Consider the following 17,241-nt stretch of genomic DNA (forward strand, 5'->3'; position numbering starts at 1 on the left):
GTCATGCTGGGGCTTCATCATATGAATGGGGGAGGGACACAGATCAGTTCACATCACCTGCCATCCTCAACATCGCCACCACTGATACAACCACCATCTTGCCAACCACCACACCATTGACACCATGCATTCCTCATTGCCCCATGCGCCACCACCAGTGCCCTGGCCACCATGCCACCTTCATCCCCGCCTTCTTCCATCCAGGTGCTCTAACTGCACCACAGACAGGGCGGCTTGCAAGCTGCAGAAATTAATTCCTCACCATTGTGGAGGCTGGAAATCCCAGGTCAGGGTGCCGGAGTGGCTGGGTTCTGGTGAAAGCCCTCCTGGCTGAGGACGGCAGACCTTGCTGCATCCTCACATGACCCAAGAGGCAAGGAGCCCTCTGGGGTCTCTCTTTTAAGGGCATTAATCCAATTCAAGGCTCCACCTGATCACCTCTCAAAGCCCCCGCCTCCCAACACCATCAGCTTGGGGGTTAGGATTTCAGTTAAATCCGGGCGGCGGAGGTGGGGGGGGGGCGTATGCAAACATCCAGACCACAGCAACCCCATCACCAGCGTCTTCATCCAGCACCACAATTGGTCACCTCTGCCACAACCACCACTATAACCACCATCCTCACCAGCATCACCGTCTCCGGAGCCTCACTGCCAAGTGGCACCACACCTCCTGGCCAGGCCCCTTCCTGGATGGTGGGGCAGGTCAGACACCTGAGGCCAGTGGACGGCAGCCACCCAAGGCCTCGTGCTGTCCACTGAGGAGCCTCCCAAAGACAGCTGGACTCCATTTTCCTAATTAGGGAATGTCGGCCAGTGGAGCGGCCGGCTCACTGAGCGCGCCAGTGACATCACTACTCTGCTTTATTAATAAAAGGGGGGACGGACGCCCACTCACTGGAGACTGCAGCTGAGCCTCCTCTGAGGAGAACCCTCGGGCCCACGCTGCTTCCTGAGCTAACAGATGCCTCCTTAGACCCTCTGGCAGCCCCTGGCCCTTTCGCTGCAGGGGGGCCTCAGCTCTTGCCGAGCTGCTGGCCCGGCTGCAGGGCTGCTGCTCGGGATGGGGGGAGGTGGAGAGTGAGCCTGGGGGCCCGGGGCCAGAACCTGCACCCAGACTACCTTGCATGTGCTCCAGGGATCCTGATCTGGAGATGGGGAGCAGGGCCTCCTCCAAGGCTTACTGGGAAGCCGCAGAGATATGGGCAAGTTGACACAGGCTTCCACCCTGCCAGGTTCAGACATAGAACACAGCGTCTCCAACACAGGGAGCCCTGCCTGCCCTCAGTGGTGGCCAGTGTCTCGGCACCTGGAGGCCTGAGCTCATGCTGCAGCCTTGGGGGACAAGGGCACAAAGCCTGCCCTTCGCCTGCTCCCCAGCCCCTTGTTCCTCACACCTGTCCTCTGGGCCCCACCCTCAAAGTCAGGGTACCAGAGCCTGCAGAGGGACCCCCACAGGTGAGTCCCATGCTGCCCTGGGCACCATGGTCCCCCTCCTCCAGGACGCCAGCCTTTTGCTCTCCAGGTCCCTTCTGTCCTCCCAGCACCCCACTCTGGGAAGCTCCCCCAGGCCCTGGGCTGCAGGCTGTCTGGACAGGGCTGGCTGGCTGCAGGTCCCGGAGCGAGCACAGAGTCAGGTTGGACAGGGAAGTCTCCGGCCTTGAAGGATGCCTCCAGCAGGCTCTCTGGGCTCCTCCCACTCCAGGACCTACAGCCTCCTGACTCCTGCAGCCAGAGATGACTGGCCTCAGCTGGACTGGGAAGAGCCCAGGACCCCAGCAAGGGATGGGCAGAGGCAGGACAGGCAGCTGCCGGAGGACGGGGCTGCTCTGGAGGGGCCCTGACCCTGGCTCGGGTGTGTGCCTGCCAATGGGGGACACAGAGGGGCCTGGCATAGCCCTGAGGCACCCCCAGGAGCTGCCCGAATGCGCGGGGGTCTGCCCTGGGGGAAGCCCAGCTCTGACATTCACACCTCTCCCACCTGCCGTGAGTCAGCCACACAGTCACTCTCCGCCCCGGGACCACTGTCAGCAGGGCCTGGAGCCAGGGCAGAGGTGGGGGTGGGGGTGGGGGTGTGTGGTCACAGAGAGCGCCACGTCACACGTTGGGGAGGAGGGGCGAGGTCACAAAGCTCTCACCTTCCCCCAGGGCACAAGTGAGTCCCACACATGGTTCCAGGCTCCCTGGTCTTGCCCTCCTTGGGAGCTGAGAGAGCACACGAGCCAGAGTGGGGGCTCAGCCCGCAACCAGGGTCAGGAAGCAGGAGTGGGGCCAAGGACTGGGGCTCAGTGAGGGACCAGCGTCAGGGTTCACCCAGGCCATGCACGGCAGACCCCTGGCTGCTCAGGAACCCTCCAGCTCCTTCAAGGTTCTAGGTTGGGGCTGCCTGCACTCCCTAGAGTTTCCCAGAAGGTGCTACACAGCCCCCAGAGACAGACAAAGCAAGCTCCTTGTCTGAAAGGGTCTGTGGGGCTGTTACAACTCCTGGCAGCTTCCACATCCACACACGCCCTGTCCCCAGGCCGGGAGACCATCCCTCAAGAGGGTGTGGCAGAGGGGTGACCACACATCATAGCCTGGCCTGTGGGAGGGGAGGGGCAGCCAGTGATGCCCAGACTCCAGCCACCACCCGGAGCCCTCTGCTGGGCCTCTGGCCTCTCCTCACTCTGTCCTGCAGGCCAGTTCCAGGCCCAGGCCCTATTGCTGGGCTTGTGCGCCTGCTAACACTGCTAGAACGATGCGGCCATCCTCCACCGAGCCTGGCGTCTCCAGCCCTCCCTCCTGGCACTGCCCAAGGAGGCCCTCCTGCCCCAGGCCCACAGAGGTGGGCACACTGACTGGGAAGCCTGTGGCCGGCAGTGGGCCTCAGGACGCCTCCGTGAAATGGGGCCATCATGAGGACCATCCACCCACCTGGACTGGCCTTCTCTACCTTCAAGGGCTGTGCGCCCAGCAAGCCCGGGTAGGTGGGTGGGAGGCGGCAGGTGCTCCAGCCGAGATGGAGGCCCAGGCTGCTGCCCCAGCCAGTCTCCAGTTCCGGGTGGGGAGACCACACCGCTCTGAGACCACCTGGGCCTCAGAGCATCTCCCCCCATCCCAAGCAGCAGGCCTGCAGCTGGGCCAGCAGCTCATCAAGAGCCGAGGCCCCTCCTGCAGCAAAAGGGCCTGTTCTTTGGATGGCATCATCTCTCAAGCGCTATCAAGATCACGCTCTTTCTCCCACGAGTTCACATCTACTGCTGGGCCCTCTGGCCAATCTGTCATGTTACAGTACCTTTCAATGCCAGGATTTCCATGTTTTTAAAAACAGCTTTTTATTTATCATCTTTTTACTGATTTCTCCACTTACTATCTTCCTTTCCCCCGTTTCCTTCTTCAATCTTAGTTTCCTCTAGTTCTCTCACTGCATCTGTAATGATCAATTTGAAGTCTTTCACTGTTAAAGCCCCCTTCTCACTCCGCCACCTGCATTTCAGGAGCATGGTATGTGGTCGTGTTTCCTTGTTTCTTTGTATGTTCGTAATGTTGGATTGGAAACTGGTCCTTTTAGGTAACGTGTCATACCAGCTCTGGGTACTGGTCACCCCAGACTGGGACTTGCCTTCTCTACTTTGTGTCTTGCTGGCTGGCTCTTCTTAGGGGCTCCCCGTCCCTGACAGAGGCTCTGACGCTCCTTCCCAGGGGCACGGCCTCAGGAAGGCCCACGGTCCCCCCCACCCCACCCACCCCACTCCATGGCGGTGATTTTGGCAAAGCTCTGACTGTGTGGTCCCTGCCTGCAGTCAGCGGTTAAACTCCACTCACAGCTGGCCAACTGCTGTTTTCAACGATGCCCTGGGCAGAAGCTGCTTCTCAGACCAATCCCATTGCACCTGGCTCCTCTGAAGCAGATACTGAGGTCAGTGCTGGGGATTCCCCTGACCCCAGGGGGCCTGCAGTCCAGACTCTCTCCATGACGTCCGTCTCTTGAGAGCACCCTGGGGTGGGCCCCGCCACGCTCTGCAGGAGACACAGTCAGCTCCAGCAGCAGCACTAGCGGCGCTCCTGCAGGCCCAGCCCGCTTCTCCCCTGGCGAAGACCTCTGAGCACGCTCGCTGCTGGCGGTGAGTGACGGCTGAGTGCTGCGAGGAGGGGGCAGCAGTCCAGGCCTCCGGGGCCAGCCCCTCAGTGTGGAACCGCCACACGGCTCACCCCGGCACCTCAGCAGTCTGCCTGCGTCTTTGTGGAGACAGCCGTGGAGAATGTGACTCATGGACAGCGCGGCCCCCCAGAAGCCCTTCTTGGGAGACCTGTGCTCCATGGAAGCAGGTCAGGGTCTGTCTGACCACCCTTGGGCCTCCAGATGAGCTCGATGCCCAGCACACAGCAGGTACTCAGGAACGCTATGCCCTGTGCTGGAAGCACACTTATGCACCAAGGAAACCCACTGCAGCTGGTGTCTGTGCAGCTGCCGGGCAGGCCCTCGGGGGTGGGTCCTGCTTGCCCTGTGCCATGGCCTCCCAGGAACAGAAGCAGCGCGAGTCCCTTCCTCCAACCCCCCTCCCTCCAGAAATATCTGGCTACTATGGCCTCGAGCTGCCTCCAAGGGGCTCTGGCTCCACCCCAGGGAAGCCTGGCTGACAGGTCCAAGCAGGAGCTGCAACCAGCTGCCTTTCTGTCCTGCACCCACCCACCCATCAACCCCCCTGCCCCCACCACCCCGGCCACCAGAGCTGTGGGTGCGCAGGGCAGGGCCTCCTGCTTCCCACCCCCAACAGGAAATGCAGGTGAGGTGGGCGGTTCACCTCGACCCTGCAGGCCAGATCAGCCTTCTCCATCTGCACAGCCTCCAGGGCCTCCCACACTGAAGGTCTAACCAGACCCCCGAGGCCCAGTGCAACAGGGGAGCAGTGGTTCGAGAAGGAGCGCCAAGGACAAGCTCCCTCGGCCAGTGGTGATGGCTGCTTACTGACCGGCCATGACACAGTGGGGACGGGAGCAGGCTGTGTGGGCAGGACGAGAATCCGGCCCAGGGGCTACGTCTGGTGGGGACCGAGCACCCCCAGGGGCCTAGGAAGCTGGCCCACCCCCAGCACCGTCCTGCGGCTCCAGGCCGCTGGACTGGGGCTGGCCGGGGAGGGTCTCCGTGTGTCCATCCCTCACGTCCAGGCTGCTGCCCGACATCTGACCCTGCTACATGCCCACAGCACAGGGGACACACGAGCGCAGAAGGGGTGCGAGTGCACGCTGCACAGCTGTCGCCCCCACACGTGCGGGAGACCGACGTGACGGCTCAGCAGGAGGCGGTCTGGCCCAAAGAATCGGCAACGCCACTTTGAAAATGACCTGTGCTTGTTTCACAATCTTCACACACGCGTTTTCAGCAGGAAACACGGCTCACAGAGCAGTGGCAGGCCAGCCATGACTGTCACCTCAGTGTTTGGAAGGACGCAAAGACCAGAGAAACGACCACAAACCAAACCCTCGCCTCCCCTCGGCTCTTGCGGGAACAAGGGTGTCTCAGTGCGATAAATAACAGGAATGAAAACTGTGTGTTCAATCAGCTGCCCAAACAGAAGGCAAATGCTGAAGAGCCCAGAAAAGGATGCCCACTTCCGGTTCATTCAAAGAGGGCGGCCAGGCTGCCCAGGGTGCTCCGTCTGCTGACAAGCGACCAGGCTGGCCAGGGGCGCTCCGTCCGGTCATGAGTGACCAGGGGCTCTCTGTCTGGTGATAAGGACCAGGCTGGCCAGGGGCACTCCGTCTGGTGACGAGCGATACAGAACGGAGGCATCAGAAGCGTAGGGAGCACAGCGAGTCTCCTGGTACGGGTCTTTACAAGAGCGGCCCCCACAGTCAGCTTTCCCCACGTGAATCACTATGGGGCCAACAGCTCAAAATGAGAGTTCCGACGCTGCTAGGCATCTGAGCAGCTCCTTTTACTGTTCTTGTCACATCACCTAAGACGAACTTCTGAACGCCTGGTCCAGTTTTACTAATGCAGAGGCTGTAAATGCAAGTTCTAGGGACTGAGGGACTATGGACCACATACAGGACTTGGAGCCAAGATGCTCAAAACACTGGCAGCGATCTGGGGCCCCACACTGCGGCAATGCGCTCCCCAGTGGCCCGCTCCTGCTGGCTCTAACAACTCTACCACTGCATCCTGGGGCCCGAGGCCCAGGGCAACTTGGAAGTGAGGCTCACTCTGCCAGGAGAGCTGACGACTGACGTGGGGACAGGGCCTGCAACGCCACAGGCAGGGGCCACCGGGACTCTCATTCACAATCAAGTCTCACCCTCAGTGACCTGCCTGACCCAGGGCTGGCCCCCAGACCTGCATACAGCCCCAGGGCGCAAGCAGGGGGCCCTTGGGAAGTGTCAGCCCCATCAAGCAGCAGTGGGGACCGCAGTCAGTTGGCTGAAGGTGGCCCTTCCCCGCTTGGACAGACAGACATCCCTACCCTTGCACACTGCAAGGCTCAGGCAGCGAATACAAGCTGGGTGGTGGCCCCTGGAGGTTCTGGGACATTTTGGGTCTGGGTGGGCCCTTCAGGAAGACCTCCTCGCACTCAGGTGGCAGGACAGAGCACACGGCAAAACCTCGACGGGGCAGGCTGTTCCAAGAAACGTGACCCCGAGACCGCAGGTCAGGCCTCACTGCCTCAGGCCTCGCCGGGCCGTGGACGAGCCGGGCAGTGGGGAGAAAGGCTGGGTGCCGCGAGGCCCAGGGTGCTCCCAGGGCGCCTCGAGCTTGACCGCGGCTGCGGGGGCCCCACCCCGCTGCGCCTGCCACCGCCTGCTGAACACGGAGCGCAGCGCGCGCAGCTGGCCCAGCTCCTGCACCGAGAAGCAGGGCTGTGCCTCTGCGAAGCGCACCAGGGCATCAAGGACACCGCCGCCTGCTCCCAGGCCGCCCTGTCCACCCCCCCAGCCTCTGCTGGCTCCAGGCTCCCCGAGGCTGCGCTCCCGAGGCGGGCCGGGGCGCCTGCTGTGAGCCCGGGGGTGTGCGTGAAGGCCTGGTCAGGGGGCTTAGTCCTGAGCCGCTCGGGCTCCTCCTCGGAGGATGAGCCCTCCGTGAGTGCAGCCTCGGGCCACAGCTTCCTCCAGGCCCGGCTGAGGACGGCGCCCGGCACCGCGTCCCAGGCGCAGGCCACGTCGAGCACGGCGTCTTGCACGCTGCAGCGCGGGGCCAAGGCCTGCAGCCTGCCGCGGGGCGTGACGAAGTTCCTCATGAAGTCCCTCCGAATGCCCTGGTCCATGGGCTGGAGCAGGGCGGTGACGCTGGCGGGCAGGAAGATGGTGAACACGTTCTCCGAGGCCAGCTCAGCCTCACGAGGGTGGGCCCGGGACCCGTCCAGGAGGAGGATGGCCTTGCTGTCCTCTGGCAGGGCCATGGCTCGGAAGTGCTCCTTCACTGCGGGCACGAAGATGTGATGGAACCAGTCAGCAAAAATCTCCTTGTCCACCCAGGCGCTGCCTTGGGCCTTGTACACAACGGGCAGGTGCTGGAGGCCCTGCACCGCCTTGGGGCTGCCCCATTTCCCGACCACCAAGGGTTTGATCCTGTGGGAGCCCGTGGCATTGGCGCACATGAGGACGGTCAGCCGGTCCTTGCTCTGTGTGGGCCCAGGCGCCGACCCGCCCTCTGGGCTGGGGCTGGGGGAGCAGCGCCAGAAGAGGCCAGTCTCGTCAGCGTTGTAGACCTGCTCCGGGGACAGGCCGTGCTCAGCGGTTAAGCTCCGGAAGAACCCGCAGAACTGCTCGGCTGCCTGCTGGTCGGCCGCCTGCTTCTCGCTGGACGCATCCAGCTTCTTGATGCCGTGTCTGGCCTTAAAGCGCCAGAGCCAGCCGCCAGAAAACACACAGGGCTCGGTCAGCTGCATCTGCTCGTAGAAGTCCTTGGCTTTTTCGATGAGCATGGGGCCCGAGACGGGCACGCCCTCAGACCGCTTCACCAGGAACCACTCGTACAGCACGCGGTCCAGGTGCTCGAGCTTGGGCGTGTGCAGGGTGCGGCGCTGCGCCAGCGCCTTGTCCGAGTCGGAGCTGGCGAAGAAGCGGAGCAGCTGGGCCTTGTGGGCCCTGATGTCGTACAGGGTGGACATGCCCACGTTGTACTCCTGCATCAGCGCCCGCCTGCTCTCACCCTTCTCCAGGCGCCGGCAGATGTCCATCTTCTCCTTCAGGGTCAGCACCACCCTCTTGCGCTTCTCCCCAGGGCTCCGCCCGGCAGCCGGCTTGGAGGCCATGAGGAGGGGGCTCGTCCCAGCCAAGGGGTCGCGCCTGGGCAGGGGCTGGCGGCCTTCCTGCCTCTTCCTCCCCCACCCTCGCCTGCCGGTGCTGACGAGGGCCAGCACAAGTCAGGGCCCCTTCTTGGCTCCTCTCTCAAGCTCCAGCAGCTTCCCAACCCTCTCTGCAGGGGGACCAGCGTCAGCCACCCTGGGCGTTCCCACGGCTGGACCTCTGGCCTTCTCTGCAGGGATGGTGGCAGCGACTCCCCTCAAACATGGACCGGAGAGTAGAGGGCCCCTGGGAGCTGGTTTCCAGCTAATCGAGGTCTCGCCGCCTGAGCCATGGGGGTCTCTCTCTCGCACATGGTGCTTTATCAGCTGGAAAGCAAAAGGGGGAAGAAAGAGAAACATCACAGGGCACGTGCCTCGGCCTCGCAAGCACGGCCTCGGCACTTTACCTGCGCTGAAGCAGCCACTGGCGGGGTCTGGGGGACAATGAAGAGAGCTGCCGGCGGTGACGCAAAAAGAGGCCAGCTCGGGGGCTACTGGGCTCACTGGCTCTTCTCAGCTTCCACAGTGACCTTGGAGTCGCTCGCTACAGCTCCAAACTAAAAGTGGCTCTCGGGTGCAATCTGACCTCCCAGGAAAACGTGACGGGTGAGGCTACTGAACAAAGCTGGGGTGTCACCAAGCGCTGGGACCCGAGGGCCACGTCCCACATCCAGACTCAACTTTCCCTCCACAGTTGCTCACTGGGCCACCCGACATGAGCGCCTTCATAAAACCCTCGTTCCTTAGAGAGCAGCTGAGGCAGGGGCGAAGGAGCTGCAGTGGGCAGGGATTCCTCTAGGAGTCTGGGGCTGCGGAGCCTGCAAGCCTCTACAGAAACAAGTCCCTCAAGCCCTCTCTTCAAGAGTAGGCTACAAACTCCTTCTAGAAAGATAAGCTCAGTGGGCCTCAGGCTCCTCCCAGAGCCGGGAGGGGCTGCCAGTCTCTCAACTACTGGTCCCCACAGCCTCGGACACCTCTGGTCACACAGTCACATATGAGCGTGCAAACAGCACTCACACCCACTCTGACCTGGGAGTGACTGCCAGCACGTCCCACCGCAGAGAGGCAGGCAGCGCTCACAGCTGCTCTTCCAGGCGGGACCCCCACCTCACCTCCCTCCCAAACCCTCACGTGTGGCCCCACCCAACTTCATGCTGTGGGTGAAGCCACAGGACTACTCACATGTGGAATGTACAAAAGCAGCCCTTTGAGAACACAGCTCAACACAAGTGAAGTGTTTTCAGATGTAGCAAGACTCCCAAAAACAAACACTAGGCCTGTCAGCAGCCAGCCCCAGATTCGTCCTTTGAGCCCTCTGAGTCAGTCTCCTGGGCTGCAAAGTGGGGGTGCTGGTCCTTCTGGGACCTGTTTTCATCCTAATGGCTGTGTGACAGTGTGACTGTGCACTGCCTGGCCCCATGAGGAGCAGAGGGGATGAAAGGCCAAAATCCATCCTCAAGAAGACGTGTAGTGCAAAACCACTGTAAAAACCAGGAGGAAACAGGGGGCCCCAATCACGTCGGAGGGACTGACTCTAAGCACAACAGGAAGGAGGAGGAAGGACCAGAGAAGGGGACTCAGTGCCAGAAACTGCTCACTGGGTGCCTGACACGAGGTGTGTGCAGCAGGAGCTAGAACACACCGGTCCTGCTGGCGAGGCAGAAACTTCCTTTAAAAGTGACATGCAGATATATTACTTCTGAAGCAACTTACGCTAAAAGGTACCGTAACAGGGCAAGAACAATGAAGACCGTTTGCGGCCTCGCTGTGGACATCCTCCTGTGCCATAGGGGAGGGTAGGAGGGGGCAGGGGGCAGACTGTGGGCAAGAGAGAGAGCAGCGAGGCACCACCTGCATGCGGCCCCTTCCTGCGAGCAGGGAGTGGCTCGTCCTCAGAGAAGGCCTGCGGAATTCAGGGGGAGCATGTGAGAAAGCACCTTTCTTTGGGAGCAGCCAACAGCGTGAGGTCGGGGCAGGGGTGGGGGGTTGACTATCGGGAGAAGTGCTCAAGACACACGTTCTGGCCCGAGGAAGGGCTGGATGGAGTCCTGGGAGGGAAGAGGGGCTGAGCAGGGGTCCGCGCTCAGGCGAGGACGTCGGCACACCCTGCAGGGAAGCGAGGCCGTCGTGGGCGCAGTTGTGGGGCCCAAGCCTGGGGCAGCCTAGGGCAAGGGACCGGCTCGGTTAAGAGACGAGGCCTGTTCTGAGAACGCTCCTATTCCGGGGACCACGTCTGGGGCAGAAGGGCAAAAGCTAAACAGAGAAGAAAGAGGCCAGGGCTCAGGCCGGCTCCTTCCGGGGGAAAGGAACTCGGACGCCGGTCCTGCCTCGGGCCGGAACGCCGGCCCGGTTCGGAGGGAGGCTCCGGAGGGACCAAATCGGTTCCGGGGGACCCAGGGGCGCTCCGCACCAGCAGCCAGGCCCCGAGTTCCGGCGCCCGCCTCACCCGCCACACCGGCCCAGAGCTCGCTCACCTGCGGACGCCTGGCCGCCACCGCCGGCCGGAAGCGCCCCGCCCCGCCCCGCCCCGCCGGCCCGCGGCCCCCCCCAGCCACTTCCGGGGCGCTCTAGGCGTCTCGGAGGACTCGGCATCTCTGTGGTCTCGCGGGCGGCCGGAGCCTGCGGCTGGCTGCCCGGGCCGGGTGGTGACCGTACCTGTGGGTTCGGTGATGGGTGCATCGCTGGGCGAGGGTGGCAGGAGGCTGCGGATGGGGGAAAGCAGTGCTTGAGCCCCTCCCTTTGCGAAGCCCAAAGGCCAAGGCTGTTTTTCTCCTCCCCAGCCTCCACTAGAGCCTCCCGTGTGTTAGTCGCTCAGTTGTGTCCGACTCTTTGCGACCCCATGGACTGTAGCCCACCAGGTTCCTCTGTCCGTGGGGTTCTCCAGGCAAGGGTACTGGAGTGGGTTGCCATGTCCTTCTCCAGGGGATCTTCCCGACCCAGGGGTCAAACCCGCGTCTCCTAGCTAGAGCCTCATCCTCCCCTAATTGAGACGATTTGGATGATAAGACTTGAAGCCTTGACGCTGTAATGAGTTGAGATTTGGGGACCTTGGGATGGGGTGAATGTATTTTGCATGAGGGGCAGAGGACGTCCGAGCCCGAATGCCCAGAGCCCTGTGTCACTGGGTCACCTCACTTGTTATCAGTGACTGTGGATGCTACTGAGTTACGATTCTTGAGGTGGGAGATTATTCCGGTTATCCCATGGGCCGGGTGTCATCCGTCACAGGCTCCTCATGAGGAGGAGGAAGGAGGCACAGGGCTGGAGAACCATGGGACCATGGGAGCTGAGCCAGAAAAGGAGATGTGAGGCCAGACACAGGAGGAAGGGGCCGCGAGTCAAGGAATGCAGAACTTCTAGGACTCGGAAAAGAAAAGGAGGCATTCTCACCGGAGCCTGCAGAAGAACCAGCTCTGTGGACACCTTGAGTTCAGCTCTAAGACTCATGTCAGACTTCTGACCTCCAGAACTGCAAGATGATAAATATGTGTTGTTTGAAGCCAAGTTTAGTCACTTGTTATGGTGGCCGCGGGGAACTTAGATGGATTTTCATAGCTTCTTGCCTTGGCTCCCAGGATGCTCCCACCCCTGGTCCTCCTTCCTCACCCTCTCCTGCTGATTGCCACCTGGCCAACTTCATCTCTGGCTCTCTCCTCTCTGTCCACACCCACTCCCGGGGTATCTCCTCCAGCCTCACGCTGTGCCTATCAACAAAGGCAGGCGGCGAAATGTACGCCTCCTGCCAGGACCCCGCCCACAAGCTCTAGCCGCGTGTGCCCTACCCAGCGCCCAGCGTCCCCTCATAGCCTTCTAACGCACTGTGAACCAGCCATCTCTAAACCTGGGTGCACACCCCTCCCGCCCCGCGAGCTTCAGCTTCACATTCCCCACCGTAGTGAATAGCAGCTCCACGTCTCCATCGCTCCAGCCAAAAACCCAGCCATCCCCGCCCTCTGCCTCTCACCCCCTTCCCCCAACACGCGCACTCTGGCCTCCACATCCAGGCAGCATCTGGCCTCTGCCAGCCCCTCTCTCTGGTCCAGGCCACTCTGTCCCCGCGGGGCACTCTGCTGCCACCTTGTGGGCACAGGATCACTTGCGCCTCCGCGAACCTGCATAGAGCTCCCTTGGAAGCTCCCACCGGCTCACTGGGACCTCAGACCTTGTCTCCAGGACTGAGTCCACTCTGGTAGAGAGGAAGGGGTCTGGAAGAGACAGGAGGAGGAAGACCCTCTCCTGGTGCCACATGAAGCCTGACGCGGAGGGCCCCGTCCCTAAGTATCCCCCCAGTGGACAGTGTCTGGCCCCCAACCATGCCAGATGGTCCCCAGCCCGGAAGTCTTGGAAAGGATCTGGCTGAGTGGACGTCCCCGCATCCCGTGCGCCCCAGAAAGGTCCTCCTGGGCCACCAGGCCTGGCTGGATCCAGCTGTCACTGAGAGAGTCAGTTCCTAGGCAGTTTGATAAGTCCAGCGTCCCCAGGGAGGAGATAGGGGTCTGAGGTTCTCGAAAAGGAAAGAACAAACTTTTTTTTTTTTTCTTTAAGCCCAAAACTGATAATTACACAACAAACAACTCAGTTTGTACTATGGATTATATAACAACAATGTATTCTGCAGGAGGACAGTTTCTCCTTTCTGAAAACTTTCTGACTAATCCTGATATTTTAGAATGTATATTAGGGAATGGGTCTGGTAGGATCTTTCTATTGTTAAATTCTAATGCTGTCATCCTAAAATGTAAGTTGTGGGAGTGGGTCTGGTAAAATTTTTACAACCTTGAGACATTCTTTTGATCTATTGTAATAACTAAAAAGTATACAGCTCCACTCTCCGTCCCCCTTCTGATGTCTGTGTCAGAAGCTTTGTCTGTCCCTTTTTCACTTTAATAAAACTCTGCTACACAAAAGCTCTTGAGTGATCAAACCTGGTCCCTGGTCCCAAAGCTAAATCTTCTTCTTCGGAGATCACAAACCCAGCACCGTTCATCCTAAGTGTCAACTACAAATTGGCACTTACCAAGAGCATTGCCAACGACTGAACAACAAAGGCATTTGCCATCTGTCTCTACAGAGATTGAACCCCATGCCCTATAGCTGCTGACCTTCAACACCCCCCAAGGGGGTTCAGGGTGGAGGGAGACACTCTGTGCTCCAGGGAATCTGGTGGGACGGGTCTTTACCTAGTTGGATGTTTTTAGGAACAGATTTTGTGATCTCAATCCTTGTATCTCCTCTTATCTACAGAAGCACTAATCCCTTCCTGGTGACATCAGATTCTCATGATTAACAAAAACCCTTTTGTAAAATGAGTGCTTCATGGTATTGAACTCCCCCTTCCCCAAAACCTTATATATTGACTTCCCCACTGCCGCTTTGGAGCAGTCTCTCAGAGCTGTCTGAGATGCTGCCTCCCGGGCTGCAGTCCGCATTTTGCCCCAAATAAAACTTACCTCACAGCTCTCAAGCTGTGCATCTGTTTTTAGTCGACAGTCATGGTGACCGATGAAACAACCCAGAGTGGACTTCCTTCCTGCGACTGGACTCCACAAGGAACCGGAGCTGTTGTACCAGCAGCGGCCCCTTGCACCCATCCGCTTCCTCGGGGAGTGCAGACGGATTTGGGTAAAGTCTCTCCTGGTTCTTGAATCTCCCGTATTGTTTGAGATTCTGAGTTTTATTTGGCGGTGGAGGCAGTTACCTGTCCCCTCCCACCAGGAAAGACTCTGGGTTGGGGGGGCCTGGGTGAAACATCCGGGGCATACCCACTCATGGTCTACACACTGAGAGGGGCTCAGTTGAAAGATACAGAGGAATTCCCACCCAGTCAAAAGCTGCTGGGTCAGGGGCTGGCTGAAACACGCCAGGAGAATTGCCCACCCAGTGGAAAGGTACTGGGGAGGGGGGCTCGATTGGGAAAAAAATCAAGGAATACCCAGGGCTCGGCTGAAAGATGCTGAGGTCGCTCCGTTGTAGGGGACTGAACGGTGTTGGCTGAGTGGTTAAGTAAGAGGCTGATCTGACACTAAATTTGACTGCCATTATAGAATTTGTCAGGGTAAAAGTGAGGAAAATACATGAGAGCTTTGCTCTGAAGAAAAGGGACAAGACTCCTCCCGGCTGGTTTTGGTTTTCTCAGATGACTGAGAAATGTACAGGAGTGGTGGAGGCCTAGTCCTCATATCATGCAGTAGTCCCATAGGGAAACCCACTCATTAACTAAAATACTTGTTCATCTGGGGGTCGCACATAAGAACTGCCATTCAGTGACCTGAGCAGCCACGGTGGTCTTAGATTGCTGGAGGCAGAATCCGAGACACGTAAGATGAGCTGAAGTGACTCTGGAGTGACTCCTGGAGGAGTTAAGCTCACAACGGCACGTGGGCCCACTACACAGGTTCACTAGTGACTTTTATCCCTGACAAATTCAGCTTAAAATGGGATACAGAAACTCTCAAAAATAGAAACAAAAGGATGTCAGAAAGCCAGCCTCTGACTAACACTCATGTACAATACACACAGAGCTCATACTCGCAAGTACCTAGTTAATTGGAGAAATTATACTGAAAGAAATCTTACCCTAAAATGGCCAAATTGGGGTTCTTTGATATTCTAAAAGTTTTTGCGTGTACAATTAGAAGAGGCCGGCTGTGCTTTGACTGGTATCTAAAAGCTTCTAAAGCAGGAAATGATAGAGTAACTTCTTTGCAGCAAATCAACAAGAAATTGCTTGAAACTATCGGAACGAAAAAGGCTGCTGGCACTCACTTTGCAGGTCGCAGGCCTAGTTGAACTGGGAGGTCACGTTTGGCATTTATGCCATTTGGCTTTTGATTTTGGGGCATCACTTTACCATCTTTTTGGGGCACTCTTGCCACTTGGCTTTTGATTTCTGGGCATCTCTTTGCCTTTTGTTTCATTTGGAGTGTGACTCCTGGATGGTGAAGTTCTGGTTTGGTTTGTTGGTTTGGTTTAAGTGCACAGACATCTGGTACAAACTGTTCGAGCTAATATGTGAATTTCTCACTCTAAGGTTCCACACCCCACCTGGGAACCCCTTGGGGAAATTTTTTAAATGACTGGCTAATCTATAGTTATGATCCAATGACAAGAAAAGTGGCCTAAAGATATTAGATCTTTATTGACATAGGATAGGAAAATGAACTGAAGTTCCCTTATGTCCAGGACTTCCTCCTGTAATCAACAGCTTGGGGCTGATCAAACTAAGACACCTACTTCCCCAGAGGGACAATCCCTGCTGAGGCCAATCTGCCCTTGTTATCAGGGCCAAGTTGAGTACTAAATTTTGGTCTCAGATCAGATCAGTCGCTCAGTCGTGTCCGACTCTTTGTGACCCCATGAATCGCAGCACGCCAGGCCTCCCTGTCCATCACCAACTCCCGGAGTTCACTCAGACTCATGTCCATCGAGTCAGTGATGCCATCCAGCCATCTCATCCTCTGTCGTCCCCTTCTCCTCTTGCCCCCAATCCCTCCCAGCATCAGAGTCTTTTCCAATGAGTCAACTCTTCGCATGAGGTGGCCAAAGTACTGGAGTTTCAGCTTTAGCATCATTCCTGCCAAAGAAATCCCAGGGCTGATCTCCTTCAGAATGGACTGGTTGGATCTCCTTGCACTCCAAGGTACTCTCAAGAGTCTTCTCCAACACCACAGTTCAAAAGCATCAATTCTTCAGTGCTCAGCCTTCTTCACAGTCCAACTCTCACATCCATACATGACCACAGGAAAAACCATAGCCTTGACTAGACGAACCTTTGTTGGCAAAGTAATGTCTCTGCTTTTGAATATGCTATCTAGGTTGGACACAACTTTCCTTCCAAGGAGTAAGCGTCTTTTAATTTCATGGCTGAAGCATCTTTTAATTTCATGGCTGCAGTCACCATCTGCAGTGATTTTGGAGCCCAGAAAAATAAAGTCTGACACTGTTTCCACTGTTTCCCCATCTATTTCCCATGAAGTGATGGGACCGGATGCCATGATCTTCGTTTTCTGAATGTTGAGCTTTAAGCCAACTTTTTCACTCTCCACTTTCACCTTCATCCAGAGGCTTTTTAGTTCCTCTTCACTTTCTGCCATAAGGGTGGTGTCATCTGTATATCTGAGGTTATTGATATTTCTCCCGGCAATCTTAATTCCAGCTTGTGTTTCTTCCAGTCCAGCGTTTCTCATGATGTACTCTGCATATAAGTTAAATAAACAGGGTGACAATATACAGCCTTGATGAACAGTTTATTGATTATTGGCTAATTGTTTGACTGTTTGAGCACACGAACACATAGGACATGAATGAGGGGGTTATTGGGATTGTATTTTCCTCGGTTTATGTAAGTCTCAAGGAATTTGGAGTGGTGGGCTCAGACACATACACATGATTTTCACAAATGCTGGTTGGGTTTGTGAACCCAACCAGCTAACCCAAGGGTTAGCTCCCTTGGCTAAGAGGAGACTCTGCCCTGGGCCCACCGGTGTAATAAACTGCACTCCACTATCCGCATTGTCCTTCTGAGTGAGTTTGTTTCCAGGAATGCGTGGCTACAACAATTTAGGTTACTTTCTCTTGTATTTAGAATTATTTGATTTGTAAGTGCTTACTTCTTTTTCTTTTAAGGCCAATTAGATTACAGCTCATTTACAAATTGATCTCAGCAATCAGCAATATTATAAAAAAAAAAAAAAGACACACACTGAGATATACATTCATCCAAATAGACACAAGAGGTCTTATAGCTTTGCTTTCCAAACTTAGTTATGAATAAAAAAATGTTTGGAGTAAGATTTTAAAATCCCCTTTTTGTTCGTTTTGGTTTCAGGAATTAGATATGGTCTTGCCTGCTGAATCCAGGGATGGGGGAGCCTGGTGGGCTGCCGTCTATGGGGTCGCACAGAGTCGGACACGACTGAAGTGGCTTAGCAGCAGTAGCAGCAGCAGATAAGTGATCCAGAGAGCTCTGGTCTAAAGGT

At 57.5% G+C, this 17,241-nt stretch overlaps 1 protein-coding gene across 3 annotated transcripts; it reads right to left on the minus strand.

The window, feature by feature from the left end:
• Positions 1-498: 498 nt before the first annotated feature.
• JRK (Jrk helix-turn-helix protein) lies at positions 499-10,937 on the minus strand. Of its 3 annotated transcripts, none has more exons than XM_070382695.1 (2): positions 10,919-10,937; positions 499-8,590 (listed from the first exon to the last, which is right to left on the minus strand). In XM_070382695.1, the coding sequence occupies exon 2, from the start codon at positions 8,228-8,230 to the stop codon at positions 6,644-6,646; it is 1,587 nt and encodes a 528-aa protein (XP_070238796.1). In that variant the 5' UTR covers positions 8,231-8,590; positions 10,919-10,937; the 3' UTR covers positions 499-6,643. The 3 variants fall into 3 exon arrangements, with proteins under 3 accessions (XP_070238796.1, XP_070238794.1, XP_070238795.1); XM_070382693.1 differs by lacking the exon at positions 10,919-10,937 and adding an exon at positions 10,738-10,781; XM_070382694.1 differs by lacking the exon at positions 10,919-10,937 and adding an exon at positions 9,446-10,780.
• Between the last annotated feature and the right edge of the window lie 6,304 nt (positions 10,938-17,241).

This window comes from Bos mutus, chromosome 14, assembly GCF_027580195.1.
Source record: "Bos mutus isolate GX-2022 chromosome 14, NWIPB_WYAK_1.1, whole genome shotgun sequence".
Taxonomy (NCBI): Eukaryota; Metazoa; Chordata; class Mammalia; order Artiodactyla; family Bovidae; genus Bos; species Bos mutus.

Bases quoted from the DNA above. Each gene is read 5' to 3' on its own strand.
- JRK (XM_070382695.1), bottom strand. From the start codon at position 8,230: ATGGCCTCCAAGCCGGCTGCCGGGCGGAGCCCTGGGGAGAAGCGCAAG.